At 37.8% G+C, this 18,312-nt stretch overlaps 2 protein-coding genes and 1 non-coding gene across 5 annotated transcripts; all 3 read right to left on the bottom strand.

Annotated features, from left to right (window-relative positions):
* Positions 1-2,533: 2,533 nt before the first annotated feature.
* Positions 2,534-7,470, bottom strand: LOC103715765 (65-kDa microtubule-associated protein 8). Its single transcript, XM_008803514.4, has 11 exons — positions 7,093-7,470; positions 6,767-6,970; positions 6,412-6,657; positions 6,104-6,322; positions 4,759-4,917; positions 4,468-4,627; positions 4,226-4,377; positions 4,041-4,128; positions 3,871-3,944; positions 3,141-3,215; positions 2,534-3,000 (listed from the first exon to the last, which is right to left on the bottom strand). The coding sequence occupies exons 1-11, from the start codon at positions 7,174-7,176 to the stop codon at positions 2,680-2,682; spliced, it is 1,782 nt and encodes a 593-aa protein (XP_008801736.2). The 5' UTR covers positions 7,177-7,470; the 3' UTR covers positions 2,534-2,679.
* A 4,133-nt stretch (positions 7,471-11,603) lies between these two features.
* Positions 11,604-16,724, bottom strand: LOC103715794. Of its 3 annotated transcripts, none has more exons than XR_005508753.1 (5): positions 16,563-16,724; positions 12,385-13,349; positions 12,131-12,293; positions 11,998-12,042; positions 11,604-11,914 (listed from the first exon to the last, which is right to left on the bottom strand). XR_005508753.1 is itself a non-coding variant. In XM_026807331.2 (4 exons), the coding sequence occupies exons 2-3, from the start codon at positions 13,294-13,296 to the stop codon at positions 12,137-12,139; spliced, it is 843 nt and encodes a 280-aa protein (XP_026663132.2). In that variant the 5' UTR covers positions 13,297-13,349; positions 16,563-16,724; the 3' UTR covers positions 11,604-12,042; positions 12,131-12,136. The 3 variants fall into 3 exon arrangements, 1 of the variants encoding a protein (XP_026663132.2); XR_003386982.2 differs by having other exon boundaries at positions 12,611-13,349; XM_026807331.2 differs by having other exon boundaries at positions 11,604-12,042; positions 12,611-13,349.
* On the bottom strand, positions 13,535-13,638 carry LOC113463330. Its single transcript, XR_003387417.1, has one exon. It is a non-coding gene; the product is annotated as a U6 spliceosomal RNA (small nuclear RNA).
* Positions 16,725-18,312: the final 1,588 nt, after the last annotated feature.

Genomic DNA, 18,312 nt, shown 5'->3' with positions numbered 1-18,312 from the left:
TTCTCTTTATATTTCTATATAAAAACGTGCCTTCAAATACATTGGATTATCATTTAAAATATGTAGTACTTTGGTGTCCCGTAAAGATTGAAGAAGAAATGATAAACATGCTCTTTCATGTTAAACAAACAAATAAAATTATTAACCTATAGTCAATGACTTCTATGATCTGAGTCCACAGTCCTTATCTGTTTGGTAGGCAATCTCATCAAGATATGCTACGTTGATACTGGGCACAATGCTAGTATCCTACTATACGGTACACCTCTATGGAAACACGATACACCGTTGAAGGTGAGATAGTGGCTATACTATGTGTCAGCATAGTGCTATATCGAGCCTTGATGCTATACCGTTATCTTACCATATGGTACAGTATGCTTGGTACCAAGTTTTATGGCTTGGTACAGTAAACCTTGATTATCATTGAGTGATCTTTAATGGACAACACTTTCAATAGCAATAGAATAATGGGCTATACACCATAGGCATGAACATTTTATTGTTGGACATCTTGTTGAATGCCTAACAAATATGACATGGACATGCACAATGACAATCAGGTATTGTATGATCTCATAGTGAGTCAGTATTATGAAGCTTGAGAATTGCAAGCATTAAGCATGAACAGAGCAAGAACAATTAAAGGAGTGCTTACAAGGGAATGACTTGGTTTGTAAAATTGAAATATTCAAAAGTGGAACGGCATGAAACTTATGAGGATTTGGAGAAGCTTGCCTTTGCAGAAGATTTAGCTGTTGATGCATGAAAATTGCGAAGGGTTTAATTTATAAAGCCAACCTTTAATGGACATAATATAGCTTATTGCTTATTAATCATAAATCCCTATATTGGTAACTTTTTTATTTTATTTTATTGTTATATAACTGCTTTTTGTTTATGGATGGTTTTATGTTGTGCAATGAGTTGTACATGTCTTATGACATCTGTTTGTCATATTCACTGATATGTTTTATTTATTTATTTTTAGATTGTGTGCAGTCATGTTGATGAGGGTGATCACTCAGTGGCTTCAAAGGGAGCCTGTATTGGTTACCGTGAGCGGTTATGGGGAGTAATTCATTTCCTTAAAATTTTTCTCTATTCTCCATCATGCTTATAACTGATCTTAATGAATTAATATATATATAGCATGGCAATGTGGGATGTTGTCCTCGGTCATCCTTGTGTCAGGCATATCATCAACCATACAAGATGTGTTAATACCGTACATTCGTAATCTCTTTCTTTATTGCAGTAAATTATATCTGCTGTGGCCTTTTATTGATGATGATTCGTTTCTTTGGTCCCTTGGTCCTAGGATTAAATGATACATTTGATTGTGAATTGCAGGTTGCAATGTCTCCAAATGATGAATACTTATGCACAGAAAAGTTGTAAGTTATCTAAGTTGCCTTAGATAAATTTCTAAATCTATACTACGTATGTAACTGGTATGCTTGTATCCATTCATGAATAAACTTCATGCACATGATGATGTGCGCGCTTGCACAATAAAGGTACTTAATAGTGGAGTAAAGGAACTTATTTCTACCATTGTATTGGTAGAGCTAGACAAAAATTGTCTCTAGCAATAACTTCAACAATAATCTTAAACTTGTTTCCATCAAATTCAAATTGCCTAGTCGAGTATCTAATTAGATGTATTCTTATGATACTCCTCACACATATTGGAATTCTCGCACCGATTCAAGATAGAAGTAATATGGTTTGCATTTCCAGAGTCATCCTTAAAATTTTTCTAAGAATCATGAAAAAGAAATGTAAAAAGAATGCAGTTGAACTGTCCTCAGCCTTTGTTACCAGAAGCTCCCTGTTTTTTCGATTGGATGATCAAATCATAATGTGGGCAAGTTTCTCAATTAATTGAATGGTTGCTCTGTCCATCTTCTGAGTGTCTCTTCCCTGTCAAACACGATATTATTATTTGTTGTCTGGCAATTGGATCATGCCAAGTAATGCTAATTGGGAGAACCGCTCCATACTTGTTATGCAACTTGTACTTGCCTTTTGTAGTTTCTAGGCCTAGTTCACAGTTATAATTAGATCTTTAACCAATTTAGTTGTTATTGATGTTAAGTATGTTGTTACGTGCATTTATGAATTATTTTATTATGACAGTTTATTTAATGGGACACTAATATATGTGCATGTGAAAAGGTTGGAAGCATTGATGCTCATCAGAGAAGTTCCCTCGAACCACATGTCTTGAATCATGAACTTGCCATTTAACACTGATACAAATATGCCTTTTAACTCCGTCTTGTTGATTGTTTTGCCTGATGTATTAATTTGGTTCACAGGTTTTGTATCAAAATGACAATGGAAGTGCCCATAAAAAATGGCACTTATGTCACCCACTGACTGGGAACGTTTATCATCTTTCACCATATGGCAGATTCCGAGTTCCGTGGTGCGAAATGAGTTGGGGGATGCTAACAGTAAATGCAGCAATTTAGTCATTCCCTCATGCAATCAACAATTTTTGGGAAACCGGTTGAGGCCTGGGATGTAGGATATGATGTCTTGTAATTGTTGTAGTAACACACAGGATTTTCTCTTACAAGCATCTTTATTTTCCAAACAACCATTTTTTTTTTCTTCTCTACTGATACGATCTTATGATGAAGCAAGACAACTTTTCCTAGCTAAGAAAAGTCATGGAGATGATGGGCCTGAAATTGTGGTAGAGATTTCTGATGCTGTCTCTGTTCTAAATTTACGGACATGGTTGTACTTAACCAACATGCTCTCCACCTGTTTCTTCCGACCCATTTTGTTGAAATTTGGTCCTTGTGTTGCAGAATTAATTTTCGATCTTTGATGCTGGTTCGTGATAGACAGCCTCCTGTATGAAGGGGAATAACTGCTGAAACTGCTATTTAAGCTCCTGTTTGAAAGAGGACTGGCGCTTGTGTTTGTCCTTGAGCTAAACTTGTCCTGCTGTGCTGCAACCTGAGCCTGTACCTTCTTTCTCTCCTGTACCAAAATCATATTATTTGTGTGTAATATTATGAAAGTGGTATTCATGATTTGATACCGTTACAATTACCAGTCTGTCCTATGAAGGATCCTCATAGGACCTTCCAATTTTCTTTTGTTCCTCATGAAAAACTTACTCTTTGCCTGTACTTCTCTTCTTCCTTTTCCTGTCTCATCAAAGTGTATTGCTGAAGCATAGCCAAAAGAGGCGCCTGCGAAGTCACAGAAAGATTGGTTGATGTTGTGGAATTAGGAGGATGCTGAAAAAAATAATTTGAACTGTTCTTTTTTGGAAATCAAATGGAATTGATATTTGGACTCAAGAAGTCTACATTTAAGGAGTATATTGTCTGCCCCAGATCCTTGATTCCTTTCTCAGCCACCCGGCACAGAAAATTACTTAATAATTGCTATATGTTATCGCACAAAATGATATGTAGCTAGACATACTGATGCAGTTTTTACTTACTGGTTTTTCAAATAGTGATTTCCCTTTAGTGGAATTATATTGATCCTAGTACATGGTTTAACCAACATGATAATGTTGGCTGTGTTGTTTTAACAATTTATTTAAACAAATGCATATCTTGGGCTGTATAAAAACAGAACTTTGGAGCTTTTAAATCTTTTTAAGGCTTAAACCTTCATGCTGTATAGTTGAAAAATGGAGGTAACCATAATAAAAATTCATAATTTTTTTTGTCTGAGTTTCTGTTGCATTTAAGTTTTAGCTTGACACCAGAATATCTGAACTTCACAATGAGATACAAAAGATGCTTCATGGGTTGTCACGAGCAAGTTGTATGCATGATCTTAACAAAAGGGTAAAATCCAGAGTATGTTTCTCAAAAGGGTTTTGTGTCTGACCTCATCATACAAGAAAACTTTCTTCCTTTCCTCTTCCCAAATTCTAGTCTTGGTCATCAGCGATTCGACCAAAGCTGCATTTAGATCATATCAGTTTATGTTGCATCATCATTCTTGATTTTTTTTTTTGGTATAATCATCATTCTTGATTTACTACAATCAATTCTTACCTGGAATCTTGTTGACTATAATTCTAGCACGCTCTGCGCGTTTCAAGTTTTTGTGAGCCCCTCTGCTTACCGAGTAACGATTCTCATCCTGTAAACAGTTCATTTATCAAAATGACATGACATGAGAGTTTAGTATATCAGGGATAATGCTGGACAAGTATGTATTTTGATGGATTAGGAATGACCCTGCTGTACTCTTCCAGCCAGCGTTCTTCCTCGCATGAAGCCATCCACTTGTTGACCTTCTCCATTATGTCTTTCCGGCTGCAAGCCTCTTCTTTTGCTTTAGATATATGCTCTTCCATGCACATGAGGAGGTCAGAATGGTCCATCTCACCTTCAGGTAGTGCATGTAAATTTTTTGGATTACTGAAAGTAACATTGAGAATTCTTGAATCATTAAAAAAAATTGAAGCAAGAGGCCCACCAGATATGATAAGTTTCATAATATTTTCCATCTCAGACTGAGGGGGTACTTCCATGTGAGATTTCTTGCATATGCCCTGGAGTTCAATTTGCTTTTTAAAGAATAGCTCTTTCATCTTGCTTGCTTTTAACTGATCCAATCTCTCTACTTCAGACTCAGCCTGGATTATGTTTCAAGCAAAGCTGGGCCATTTAAGCAGCCAGAATAGACTAAATACTGAAACAGTTATTAAAGAAGATTTGAAACATATTCTTAATCCTCAGGTTTTATGATGTGGACAAGTGCCTGTACCTGGTGGATTATGTCGAGGGTAAGGCTTCCAGGGCCTAAAGTGTAACTTACTGAGGCTGATGATGAAAAAAATTTGATATGAGAAAATGGTTGCTGGTCCTCCATGGGTGTATCCAAAAGATTCCACAAATTTGTCAATGCTTTCCCAAGCCTGTGAAGCTGCAAATATGCAGTTTCTGTAATTTTCAGTTGAAACTATTGCACACTGTGCTATCATTCGCATCTACAGCAATTAACTGATTGTGGAAATGGTGAGTGAGTAACGTTATGATCAAGAAAAATTTCATGACTGGAAAAACTAGTTTGGAATTTGAATCTAAACAATTAATCATATTGGTGCTCCGCTACAAAAATTTTGTTTCAATCCATCTTTTGATAATTCAGTAATTTCAAGTTTGTGCATTGTATGACATCAATCCAAATCATCTCAAATGCAACCTTCAACCTTGAAATGCTGCGGCTATTATATTAAATCTGTCTTGAAAATGATCTTGAACCTTAAAATGCCTGATATGTATCTTTCTCATCTAAAATAAGAAATATCATTTAGAATCTCAGTTCAAGAAATTTCTTAGACCATGGATCAGTCAAACATTGTGTCAACATTCTTACCACATTTCTGTGAAAAAAGAGCTACAATATGATTTTTAAAGAGCGTAATTTCAATCTTAGTCAACATAAGTGATCCTTGTTTATTCTACAAAATGTTACAAATATTCTGGTGATACTAAGGTTCATCTAATAATTATATGAAATCAGATGCAAAAGATCTTGTTCTATTCCTATTATAGGATTCTTATGGATATTTGGTTCTGATTGTCTTAATTTGTTTGTTTTTTTAACTGAGTTCTGATCACAATTTCATAATGCTATGTATTACTATAAAGTGACCAGATTCACACATTTCTGATCTGACTTTTTTTCAACCATTTATTTGGATGCTTGCAAATTACAACAAATTGATTCTCTTCTTCTTCCAGGGGATTAACGGTGGAAGCACCATGAAGCAGACTTAACAGGGTTAAACACATGGGAAACAGCTCCAAGATTCAAACCCAGAGCATCCACCCATTTGGAGAGGTCCAACCACTGGGCTATAGCCATTTTGCACTGGCAGCAAATATGAATACTTTATGGTGTTGCATATTGTTACAATATGAATATTTTGGATTTTGCATTTACCTTTTCATAAACTATTAATACTTGTTGTGCAAAGCTCAGCAGCTTACAAGCTATGTAACTTATACAACATTAATGGTTGTCTTCATTTCTTACTTCCTGTTGCTATGTTACTCGAATGCTCACATAAGGCGAAAAGCATGGGAGGGAAGGTAAAAAAAATCACCTTTTCCATTCTCTTTTGCTTCTCATCTTTGAGTTGCTGTACTGTGCTTTTGAGTCTGTCCAAAATTGTGTCACTAATATTCTTTGATTGCTGTCCGCTTGAACCATGCAATAAGCTCGGGTGAACATCAGTAATGATTTTCGAGGAATCCATCCCCATTGTTTCAGCATGCTGATGCACCTCATTTATGTACTTTTCCACTTTCCGGAGCCTATCATTCTTTCAGAATGAAAGAAAGAAAGAAAGGAAAAAAAAATCATGTCACGTTAAGAGGGGTACAAGTATTTTTTCAGATTAATTCCAAGTACCTTTTCCTTGTGAAGTCTCTGAAATTCATGTTGATATTCCTCGAGTTTCTTCAGTGAGAGATCACCTTCATTCACAACAACACTATCATATTCTGAGTGACCTGCAATCTCTGATGAAATCCTTTGGATTTGTGTCTGAACCTCCCGGAACTGGTTCATCCTGATTTCTTTTCTCATCTGCATTTCTCGAAGGGCAGGAGTAATCGAATCAAGCTGCTCCTTTAGTGTCCCTGTCAATTTTTCTGGCTGTACAAGATATGTACTACTTAGTACATGTAAAGCAAGACATGTCCTAATTTGATGGTATCTATTGCATTTGATGCATATGATAGAGATCATTGTTGTTAGAGCTCACTCTTCCTGGTAATGATCGCTCTCCAAGGGAAAGCAGAAGATTAGTTAACTCAGCTTCTGAATCAGCCAGTGCTTGATGTAGTCGAACTCTAGAGATATTAGCACTGTCAACTTTTCTCCTATAAACTTCCAAACATTCCTGTTCCAGTTCAAGGAGAACTCTCTCTCGCTCAAGCTGATCTTGCCCAACCTCATCCCAAATCAGCTATTCAGTTCCAGCAGCTCATCAAATTTAGCAAGAAGAAATCAGTAAAGTACATAGTATTCAACCAAGAACCTTAATTCTTTTCGAAAGATCAAGAACCTTAAATTTCACAACAAACTAACCTTCAATTCTTGGAGTAGATAGGCACAAGAGGACTCTGGCAATGCAGAACTTGGAAAATTTGCAGGCATTTGAAATGATCCCATTTCACAGAACTTTTTGTAATATTATAAACTGATGAATTACTGAGAACAGGTTGTTGATGTTTGTTTCTGATGGAGTACTAGATGGACTTGGAGATGCATTATCTAGGATAGCAGGCAGCAGGGGAAAACAGGAGTAAAAAAAAAGGTGGGGAAGGTGTGGATGGATGGTGGAAGTGGCTTTGGATGTCAGTTTTGCTTAGAAGACAAGTAGACTGTCATTGGTGGGTGCTGCCTTGAGCTGGAACAAAATCTGAAGCTTTGTGAACAAGGGTCACAAGCTATCCCTTTTTCTTCTCTCTTTGCGGGGCCTCTTCCCCTTAGTTTTATTCTAGTTGATATTCTCCTGCTTGGATGGAAAGCTGAGGTTTCCCATTCATATGATGGCTTCTTTGCAACTTCGATAAATGTTTTGGATGGAGGCTTCTTTCTGAAGTGGAACTTGTAGCTAAAGCTTTACAAATAAGCTGTCCTTTCTTGAAGAACTTGTGTGGTGACCTATATACATTAAAGATTTCTGATGCTCTTTGCCCTCTTTGAGACTGCAACATTCTATCTGCATGATAGTTACTGATGGTTTTTAGAATCAACTGGTAGAGCTTAGAGTAACAGGAATATCTTTTGAGGAAGGACTGATTGCTCCTTCCACATTGACTATTAGAATGGGATTGGCAAAATTTGCTATGGTTGTCCAGGCCATTGTGGGTCTCTCTTGCTTCCTTCCGTACTATCATCAGCTTAGATCACAAGAGACATCAAGGTTATCCATAACCTGCTTTTCTTATGTCGCCATGTCGACTACATATGATATGCATAAGTAAATATTGGACTCTGTGGAGACAAACTTTGGAGTAGATGGATCCACATACTCCATCAATCATTGTTAAATTGTAAAAAAAGGAATCAAAATTTCGTAGCATGAGCTACTTATCTAATAAACTATATAATGGATTCATTTGATGCAAATTGATTCCCCTGTTAATCTTATATTAGTTTAGCCTTGATTAATGGAAGCTGTCTCTTTGTTTTAGCTTGCTTAGTTAGATGTCTTTGGTTAACTAAACATTTTTGCCTCAGATAAGTTTAACATAAACTCCTACTTTAGTTAAACTAAATAAAGTGTCATCTCTACAGAAATGTTTTTTTTAACCTGTTTAAAAATGGAAAAAAGTGACTTGCATCAGAAAGAGACTACTTTTTTGAGTTAATCTGGAGATGGTCTTTTCCTTTTCAAAGTAAGCTATCTTTTCACATGCTACAAATAACCTTCTGTTTTGTGGTGTTTTGGTGGGGTTGCTGATTAGGAAAACAAAGCGCAAGACTGAAGGGAAAAAAATTAAAGCATATACTTGGAGTATTGCAACTGTAAAGGTTTAGTGTTTAAGTGAAAAAGAACAAGTAGTGATTTACCACTTCGTTGGAAATCCAACCATAATAAGAACCTGTTTGCATATTCCTGTAAGATTATCCTGCAGAAATCGGGCATGTTGGCCTGCTTAGCCCAAGTCCCAATCTATGGGCCTTATTAGTCTGCACTCATATGATCTGGGCCGGGAGGGTGTTGGGTTGATGTAGGCTCTACCTAATTCGACTGGATTTTCCTGCCTTTATGGAGTAGAAGACCAATCTTAAGACATCCATAGGGTTCTTGAGCATTTTTGAGTAAGAAGATATATTTCAATTCTTTATTATGGTAAATAATATTCTCATTTTCAGAAAGAAAATGCTTTTTTTTTGGGTAAAAATGACAATTCATATAGATCTAACGTGAGTACAACCTGCGAAATCAAAAGATAATAAGGAGTACAAAGGAGACAGTATGTCTGCTACTGATGTCCAGAGGAACTCTTCGAAATTTCGGACGACAAAAGAGGAGACCTAGTCTGCTGCCTGGTTCGCCTCCCAAAACACATGTGTTGCCTGAAACTCGTTCAGCTCCTGGGCTAGTCTGCGAGTCTCCCGGATAAGAGGATGGCCATCACCGTACCTGTCCACTCCTCGGATCCAATCGATCACAATGGAAGAGTCGCCCTCAAGGCACACACACTCGGTTCCAAGTATCCGCATCGCGTAGGATATACCCTTCCAGGCTGTCTGAAGCTCAGCACCCACTACCATGAGTCCAGGTGTATGATGACCGCCAGCCGTTATCAGCCTGCCTAGATCATCTCTGATCACAAATCCAACACCTCCAGACACACCATCCACTGAATAACTATCATCAAAGTTTATGTTGAGATGACCAAGAGGTGAGGGCACCAAATCAATAAGGGCAAACCTAGACACCGTGGCAGCGGAAAGAGTACCCTAGATGTCCTTGGCCATCCCAGAAGAGAAACTAGCGGCAGTTGAGGTGACCTCCTCCGCGTGAAGCATAGCTCTGTCCACTACAGTCCTCGGAGTCGACCTCCTACCCTTAAATTGATCAGCATTCCTGTCCAACCAAATATAATAAGCTAAGTATGCTTGAAAGACCCCCACCTCAGCAGTACTGGGACTCCGCATGGATCCTCTCAGCAAATGAATCAGATCTTGTGCCGACACCACCGAGTGAAGAAGCGGTGTAGAAGACCTGCTCCAAACCTCCCTGGCCCTAGGACACCACAAAAAGACATGATCAATGGTCTCCTCGGTATCCATGCATACCTCGTAGCACTATGTGATCCGCACACCCCGTCTGGCCAATAAGCTCTTGGTCGGTAGGCAACCCCATGTTACTTTCCAAATGAAGAACGCCACACACGGGTGAAGCCGCATCCTTCAAATCCATCCTACCTCAATCTGTCGGGCAGGCTCCTTACTAATCAAGGCATGAAGATTCCTGACCCGCACCCGCGCCCGCCCCATCGGCAACCAAAGTAACCTGTCGGGCTCCTCCCAAGCCGTGACCAGTAAGGCCAGGATCATCTCTACTGAAAGAAAGCAGGTAGAGGGAATGAAAAAGAGAGCGGGTGCAAGAAACACATAAGAAGGAATAGGAGGAAGTGGTCCTAAAATCTAGGGTTTTTTGTTTGTTTGTTTTGAGTTATCTAATATTGGAATAAATAGAATTGGTGGGCTTCTAGCGGACAAATCTTTGGTGCATAGCCACTCATCTGTCGTTCACTAGCAGGCTGAAATTTAATTGTGCAAATCTTGGTGCTTAGGCAGATTCATTGACTAATGAGGTTTGTCTCTCAGAGGTTCCAGCAGTTCGCAAGAACTCGCGAGATCATCGAATGAGGCTGTGAATCTAATTCAATCAGCCTGTGATGTGCACTTGCATATGGATCAACAAGCATGCAGCACAAAAAAAATTGGATGACCTCGCTCGCATATTCCTCCTACAAACTGCAGGAACCTGTAAGGTAAACTGTCTGCACTTCTTAAGACTCTTCAACTCGAAGATGGGAAAGAAGTTATGCAGATTCAATGGTTGGCATCCAAGGATCATGCAATATATTCGAGAGTTTGTACAGCCTCATAAGGTGGTGAAAAACAAATTATCAGCAGCAATTTCCTCATTCGTATTGAGTCTACATAAAACAGACATTTAAATTTAGAGCATGAGTTAGATAAAATTTTTGTGCAATTATACTATTTCAATTAAAATGATTTATTTGCGCGTGCGTGTAAATGATCCACATGTGACGTCAATGAACTGTTCACAAAGATACACATGATGCAGCCAGGTATTGATGACAATGTGACGAATTTTGAATAATCCATGCTGTTTTGGTATGATGTGCTACGATAACACCTCAACAATTCAATTGTTCCATGCAACGATTGGTCATTGGTAATATAGTGATATCTCAAGGTAGTTACTGGAACTATTATCAATATTTTCACCAATTCTTACAAGATGCTGAAAGGAATCTTAATGCATGTGAGAAGAACCTCTAATGTAGGTTATTAGGAAGGTAAGTTTCGTTCAAAGAGATTTGGTCAATCAATTCTATAAAAGGAGTCACCAAGCTACTTTTATCTACTATAAGCCAACCAAATTGCATTTGTTTATCCCTATATATATACAATAAAAATTTCTATGGCATAGTTCTTGAGCATACTTTTGAGCACAACCTGCAGATAGTCCACTAAGGCCAGTTTGGAGTCCAGCATTCAATTTGCCGAGAAATGGTCTCCACCACCTTTGCAGCGGCATCCAGGCATAGCACCTGCCAAGCAAGCCTGCTTCATCTATCAACGTGCCTCTGACTGCAGCCTGGATCACCAGTAGCAGTGTTATACCTGGAAAAATTAGATAACATCGCTAATGGTGTCGCTTCATGTTGAACTCAATAATTTCCACCTTAGATAGTTTCTAATTCCATTAGCGGATCTCCTTCAAGCAATCGTCACTGAGTTTTAGATCTATCTTACATGATTGATACGTCACCTTAATAAAATTGTGGAAGGTGCTATGAGATTAGGAAAGATAGTCGGGGGTATTGATCCAACAAATGCTTTGTTACCTTGCTTTATCTCAGACAATGTTAGTCCTCAGAAACAAATGTACTTTTCAAGTTGTAATGATATCAAAAGCAAATGCAGGACTTAAATCTGTAACTTTCTCTGAAAAGAAAACATTAGACCCTAGAGATGAGTACCTGAGCCTAACATTAGCATTACAATACTGAAAACAAGACTATATTGGATGCAGTTCTTCTCAACCACTAAAAGAAATGCATGCCTTCTCCTGTTCCTCTGTAATCATGTATACTTTTCTGTCCAGACTCCAAACCACAGAAACTTCATCTCCCTAATTCAAATTCAATGCATTGTCAGAGAGAGAGAGAGAGGGGAACAATTGATGATGATAAACATGTGCTCTTAGAACATTACTTAGTGAGTGGCAGAGTATCCCTCACGATATTGTTGATCAGAAACCTGCAAGGCATTTTGCATGACATCTCGTCAATTTGTGGGATCGTAATGGAATTAGAGGAAGAAACGTAGGAGTTGCTAGGGTACTCACACTCCCTCAAGAACAGAATGAACAAGAAAAGCATGGAAAACACTTGGCAGCAGGAGTTGCTTTTGTGGTCTTGGTTTGTGGTGGACGCTGCTGTGCCTGCTCCCAGTGCCGCGGTTGGTTCACAGGTCCTACCTTAACTGATCCACTTCTTCCATCTGTCAATCTGAAGTCACCAAAAAATGAGTTTCATAACCAAATCCATCCACATTCACTACTAACTATTTTATTGCCAAAGGAAAGAATAGGAAACTTACTTAAACATTACACCATTGACCACAATGATAATCCTTCCACTAATGACACATTTCCTATCTTTCAAACTTTCAAACTTAAAAAATCAGTATCATGTTACCACATTTGTAGCCTAATTTACTTTCCCTTATGTTTTTATCTGCTTTTGAATTTGTGAATTTTGCTAGCAAAAGGCAGCAAGATGGTCATTGAAAATCTTGTCTATAAAGAAGGCAGAAGAGAGCATACTCTGCAAATGTAAAAGATTGGAAACTAGCCATTCTGCTGTCGAAGAGGTTAGATATGCTAGCAGAATGATGCATATCCCCAGCTGGATGCTTGTCTTTACCACCAACTTTCTCTGCATTTACCCTCAAGACACCCTGCATGGCTGCAGCATTTGCTGCCTCTGCTGCACTTGGCGGGTCCATGGGGAAGTTGGTCAGATCTCTGGACCTGCCTGTCAAGAAAACATGGTCCCTAGAGAAGCTAGAATTCCCCATTTGGATGCTGAACAAAGATTCATTTGAAACCACGCTCCCGTCTATTGCTGAGGACGTAGTCCTTGTGAACATGGAAGATGGAACTATATTTGGGTCGGGGACATCTGACCTCCCCATCACCTGAAGTGGGGGAGAATGATTTCGTCCAAACATGTCCAAGTTATCACTCATCCCAACATCATTGGTATCATTAACTTTGCCATTTTGAGTCTTGGATTGTGAGGCTAATTTATCACTGGCAATCTCAGTGATTTGCAGAAATGATTTGTCGAGTTCAGCTGCATCTAGTTGGAAGAAACCTTCTTCAAATGATTCCCCATCAGAAGATGAGCTAGGAGTTACTTTCTTTATTTCTGGTTTGTTTCCCAGACCAGGATGCCTTTGTTCATCGTATGTATGCTTGCTTCTTGAATCCCCATGAATAGGATCCATAAGATGTCTCTGACAGACCTCTGACCTTCTATGCCACTATGTTCTGAGGATCTCTGTGCAGCAAAGAGAAAACGTTACAATCTGAAGAGAGAATGTAGTTAAATGAAGAAAGACACCATTATAATCAAAACTATTTTTAACTCAGGACAATGGAAGACAAGATCAGAATCTCTCTCCTTCTCATTCTCTCTCTCTCTCTCTCTCCCCCTCTCTCTTCCCTTCTTCCTTTCTTTTTTTCAGAAATGTGGTGAGACGCCTGGATTTTTGCATGTCATCCTTTCTTAGGGGCCATGCTAATCTTCTCTGCATTGTTCCAATTTTATCAGATGTCTCTGAAGAGATGAAATGCAGTGGGATCCCGCCAACCAAGATTTGAATCTTGAACCTCTCCCATGTGGAGAGGGATGCGAACCAACTAAACTAAATATATTAAGATAAAAAATTATTTTTGAGTGGAAACTGCGAACAAATTAGTAGTAGATTTGAAAAACACCAGAAGATAAATTTTACCATTGTATGAGCAATTCTTATTCAAGAACTCACTGGATACCAAGAACTGTGCTTAAGCCTGCACACTTATGGAAATTTCAGTCACAAAGATGATTTACTTTTTGATGTTCTAATGATTGAGATACACTCTACTTTGCAAAAAGTATGTTTTAAGGATACTTCAACGTGGTTGAGGCATCATTTATCAGTCATTATTGATAATCTCACGAATGCTAATACCTGCAGGATTCTTTTGGATTCTTCTACAATAATTTAGAAAAAATGATCCAAGGATGAAATTCAATGAAATTTAAAAGCTTTGTCAAATCTGCGTTTTGTTAAATTTGCAGACTATGATTCACCACCTTAGAAAAACATAAATGGGAAACAGAAAACCACTTTATTTCTTCTATAAGCTGAATCCCTTCTGTAAGTTTTCATGTTATGCTTTAATGCATAATCCAAGCACATGACTGTAGATTCTAGAAGATTAATCTCTATTTTTGTCTGTTGTATTTCTGAGGAACGTATCAGTATGAAACTGTATTGAATAGACTTATACAAACTTCAAATATGCACATACATGCATGAGTTCTTTATAAAGGAGCACACACATGCATAAATACAAACTGAATATGTATCAGGACCTGTTGCTAAATCCTAATTAGTAGAGCCCAGAGAGCCCAAATTTTCCTACTTGTCTGGCATACCAATTCCCTACCAGTAATTAGTTACTTCCAAATGTCAGCATAAACAATCAAACAATATCAATATACCACAAGCAGGACATTCAATCAAATCAAATCCCTAAGAATGAGCAGATACCTAGATTCTTTGATAGACCAGGACATATCTCCTGCACTCTTTTGGGGAACCAAACACAAGACTTGAAGGGCTGTATGGTTGCAATACACCATGCATCAAGATATGGATTACATAGTACAGTGTTACGGTAACAAGATATTTGCTGACACTCCTAAAAACAAACTGCATTTGCCAGTATAAACTTGTTTGCAGTCAGAATAAATGGCAGAAAATCCTCAATGGTAACCTAGCACAGATGTTTTAAAGAGGGACTACGTTCTGTTATGGACAAAATATCTGCACTATTGAAGCTTGTCTTTTAAAGAGTATAGGCGAGCCTTGATTTACTTGTCGTAGGTTGATAAATATATAACGGCTTCCCAATGGTACTCGCTATCCGACTGATCATCCTTTGAGACCACAGGTGAAGTCCCAGCTGAGTAAAACTACCCCAAACAGGAACCATCTCCAAAAGGTCTTTGCGCGCATCCATCCCCCTTTGCAACTTTCTCAAAATCATAACTCTTCCTCCTATAAGCCTTTTAACTCAGCGGTAGAGTAACGCCATGGTAAGGCGTAAGTATTCCCCCTGAGGGGGACGAGGCCGTAGGCCGAAGGGGGGTAAGAATATCCTATAAAAGATAGGAAGGGGAGGGGTTCGGGGGAGGGGAAACCTTCCCTTCCCCTGAAATCTTTAAAGTTTCCCGAACCTAAGTTTGCGAGGTTCGGATTCCATACAGTGTTTTGTTGTATCCGTATGGAGAACATAGATTTATGGATACCTTTTATTTAATAAACAAGAACTTACTGGATACTAATGATTATTTGAAGAAAAGTGTTTTGACAGGGAGACTCAACACTGCAAATTCTTATCAAATGAGGAAATTGATAAGAAACCATCCTTCTCTGCATTGTAGTTCTTCTTTTAGTAGACACATCATAGATCCATTAGTCCATTGAGGTAGCCCCTCATACATTAGGATCAAAGAACTAACACTTAACAACTAACCCTACTAACAAGTTTTCTAAGGTGGTATGTGGTCACTCTAACCCCTTTCCCACCTCTGCTTCTTTTGTTCATGTTCTTGCTGTTACTGTGAAGGGAATGAACATACAGTTCATACTCAAACTTTAATGTCCTAGCCTTGACTTAATTAGCAGATCTTGATGTTATAAATTCTTTTCTCAACCAATTGTATCTAAGTTCATATCCTGTTGCATTTTAATTTTTTCAAATCCTTTGTTTTAATGACCATCTATGTTATGAGAAAAATATATATGAGATACAATCTCACATATTCACATACTTTATATAAAAAATAAAAAAAAATATAAAGCAACACCATATTAAATCACGATCACGATTGAGGCCTCAAAGAAACAACAGAATTCGGAAGGCAAACGGCATAAAGCATTCATGGGCTTGGATTGGAATAAAAAGAGGAACTGAATCCAGTTAATTCTCCTACAGAGAACGGCGAGTTAAAATTTGAAGTGGCTTTGCACATCCATAGGCTAGAATTTTGAAGTCCAGCCTCCAAATTTAATCCAAAATAATTAAAATATAAACGCATAGGACTACATTTCCATCTCCCCATCTGCACAACTTAATAATTTTCCTATGAATTTCACAAGTATTTATATTCAAAAAGATACAAATAAATCATAATATACATGCATGACATTCAAGGCAGCAGACCATCAAAAACTCGTTTTCTCGATGAAATAAAGGAGATATACATCTTCTTCGGCTACTTACATGAAGCAAGGAATGCTTTCCAGTGAAAACGCAATCACAACCAGAGATCAAAGGCTAAAACTTTCAATAAATATGCAATTTAAAACAGGAATAAAGGAATCAAAAATATATTTCAAGCCAATATTTTCTAAATGGGAGGTGATATCTAGAAACAATTACACTAAAAAAAAAAGATATCTAGAAACGATAAATCTGATAAAATCAGTGAGTTTACCTGGACAGAATGTAATCGGATTCCATTCAATCTACAGAAAAAATAGAACAAAGATCCAATTATTTTCTTTTATTTCTTTTTTTTTTTTTTGATCGGGAAGAGAGGGAGTTGGGGGGGCAGAGAGAGAGACACAGAGAGAGCGCGAGGGACGGAGGAAATGGGCACAAGGTGAAAAGGGGACGTGGAGGCCCAGCGACAGGTGTTCATATAGTCGGTGGAGCTTTCCGTGATAGCCTGGCCGTGCGACAGGTGTAATATTTGACGGCTGATGCTTCTTGGGAATTTAACGGTATTTTTGACGGCTCCATTCCTCGAGAGACGGATTATTTGGAAATGGAAATCGGCCGTTGGATTTGACAGTTGGCGGATATCGGAAGCGTTTGAAAATTGTCGGCTGCAAGAAGAATCACAGCGGGGCGTAAAAGAGTCGGTGGGATCCGACCGGGCCCACGTAGTGGGGTCGGATACGTAGGGTTCGGATCTCCACCGGACTTTATTTTGGTTGATCGAGTGTTGAGCCCATGTTAAAGGAGGAGCAAAGCAAGAGCCAAGAAATATTGCACACGTGTAAGATCAGAACTTTTCTGTGTTGGGTATGAGTTTCTTGATATAAGAAGTTATACCAAAGAATACTAATTTACATGGTATAAACAGATATAAATTTTAATTTTATTTGGAAAAATATGGTGTTATTTCGTAGTAATTGCAATTAATCTCTTCATGTGTTTGGATGATGACAAGGCAAGATTCGTTTATTTGGATGTTACTTGGGAACTAGTGGATGATAGAGTGATTTTAATAAGATAGAACAATTTCACCCTTCATAACCACATTATTGTGTAAAAAAACAGTATATTATATAATATAATAATATAATAAAAATATATAATGTATACATTACACTATAATATTATGATGTAATACTATATTACTATATAGTATTATATGTATAATATGATTACAATGATATTTAGCACTATGTAATGCTAAATAATAATATGATACACTACTGTACTATACTATAGTATTGGAGATGACCATTTTCTCTAATAATAGTGCTAGATAGGATACACCTTAAAAGCCATTTGCATTTAAATTGGGAACATTGTATGGATTAATGCATTGGCTTTTCCTCTTCCATGACTACACAAACAGTATATGATATGTGCCATATATCGGCCATAGAGCAAGAAGTCCATGAGTACTCCAGAAGGTTTATTTACATGGACGGAGTCCACAGGAGAATTAGATATATCTAAATACTTGAAATATATTTATAATTATCGGTAAACGTATGATTTACAAGACTGCTAAAGTGGACAATAACTTCGTGAAGTTTCTTCTTCACAAAGATGATACATCACACTAACACTCAAGTATGTTATAATACCGAACAGTAAATATTGGCAATCCACCATACAAAAAAGTACTGTCAAGGATATAAGTTTGAACATGGTGGTCTGCTTGCAAATGATCCCTTGACTTGAAAGATAGGACATTTTACCATATTTTGGAGGTTAGTAAATTTGTAGCTAAATTTGTATCGATATCGTACCTTGGATTAAGTCCTCAATAAGGAGTATTGTGTTTTATTGGGTCCATAGGCAAATGAGGTCTTGTTGTCCAACATGGAACCTATCGTTGTAGCATAGTTCCAAATTAAAAAAAGAGACATGATGAGATGTATAAGACGTTTAGGACCTAGGTTGTAACAAAATTATTCTTCCACACTCATGACTTTATCCGAGTT

Source organism: Phoenix dactylifera, unplaced genomic scaffold, assembly GCF_009389715.1.
Source record: "Phoenix dactylifera cultivar Barhee BC4 unplaced genomic scaffold, palm_55x_up_171113_PBpolish2nd_filt_p 000601F, whole genome shotgun sequence".
Taxonomy (NCBI): Eukaryota; Viridiplantae; Streptophyta; class Magnoliopsida; order Arecales; family Arecaceae; genus Phoenix; species Phoenix dactylifera.
This window is presented reverse-complemented; position numbering and strand designations above follow the sequence as displayed.

What these genes read in the sequence shown, in the direction of transcription:
- LOC103715765 (XM_008803514.4), bottom strand. Translation starts at nt 7,176, where the DNA reads ATGGGATCATTTCAAATGCCTGCAAATTTTCCAAGTTCTGCATTGCCA. An exon ending in AGCGATCATTACCAGGAAGA is followed by an intron (nt 6,658 to 6,766) that starts GTGAGCTCTAAC and finishes TATCTTGTACAG; the next exon opens with CCAGAAAAATTGACAGGGAC. An exon ending in CCCTCGACATAATCCACCAG is followed by an intron (nt 4,628 to 4,758) that starts GTACAGGCACTT and finishes AACATAATCCAG; the next exon opens with GCTGAGTCTGAAGTAGAGAG.
- LOC103715794 (XM_026807331.2), bottom strand. Translation starts at nt 13,296, where the DNA reads ATGGATCCTATTCATGGGGATTCAAGAAGCAAGCATACATACGATGAA. An exon ending in CAATCTTTTACATTTGCAGA is followed by an intron (nt 12,294 to 12,610) that starts GTATGCTCTCTT and finishes TGGTGACTTCAG; the next exon opens with ATTGACAGATGGAAGAAGTG.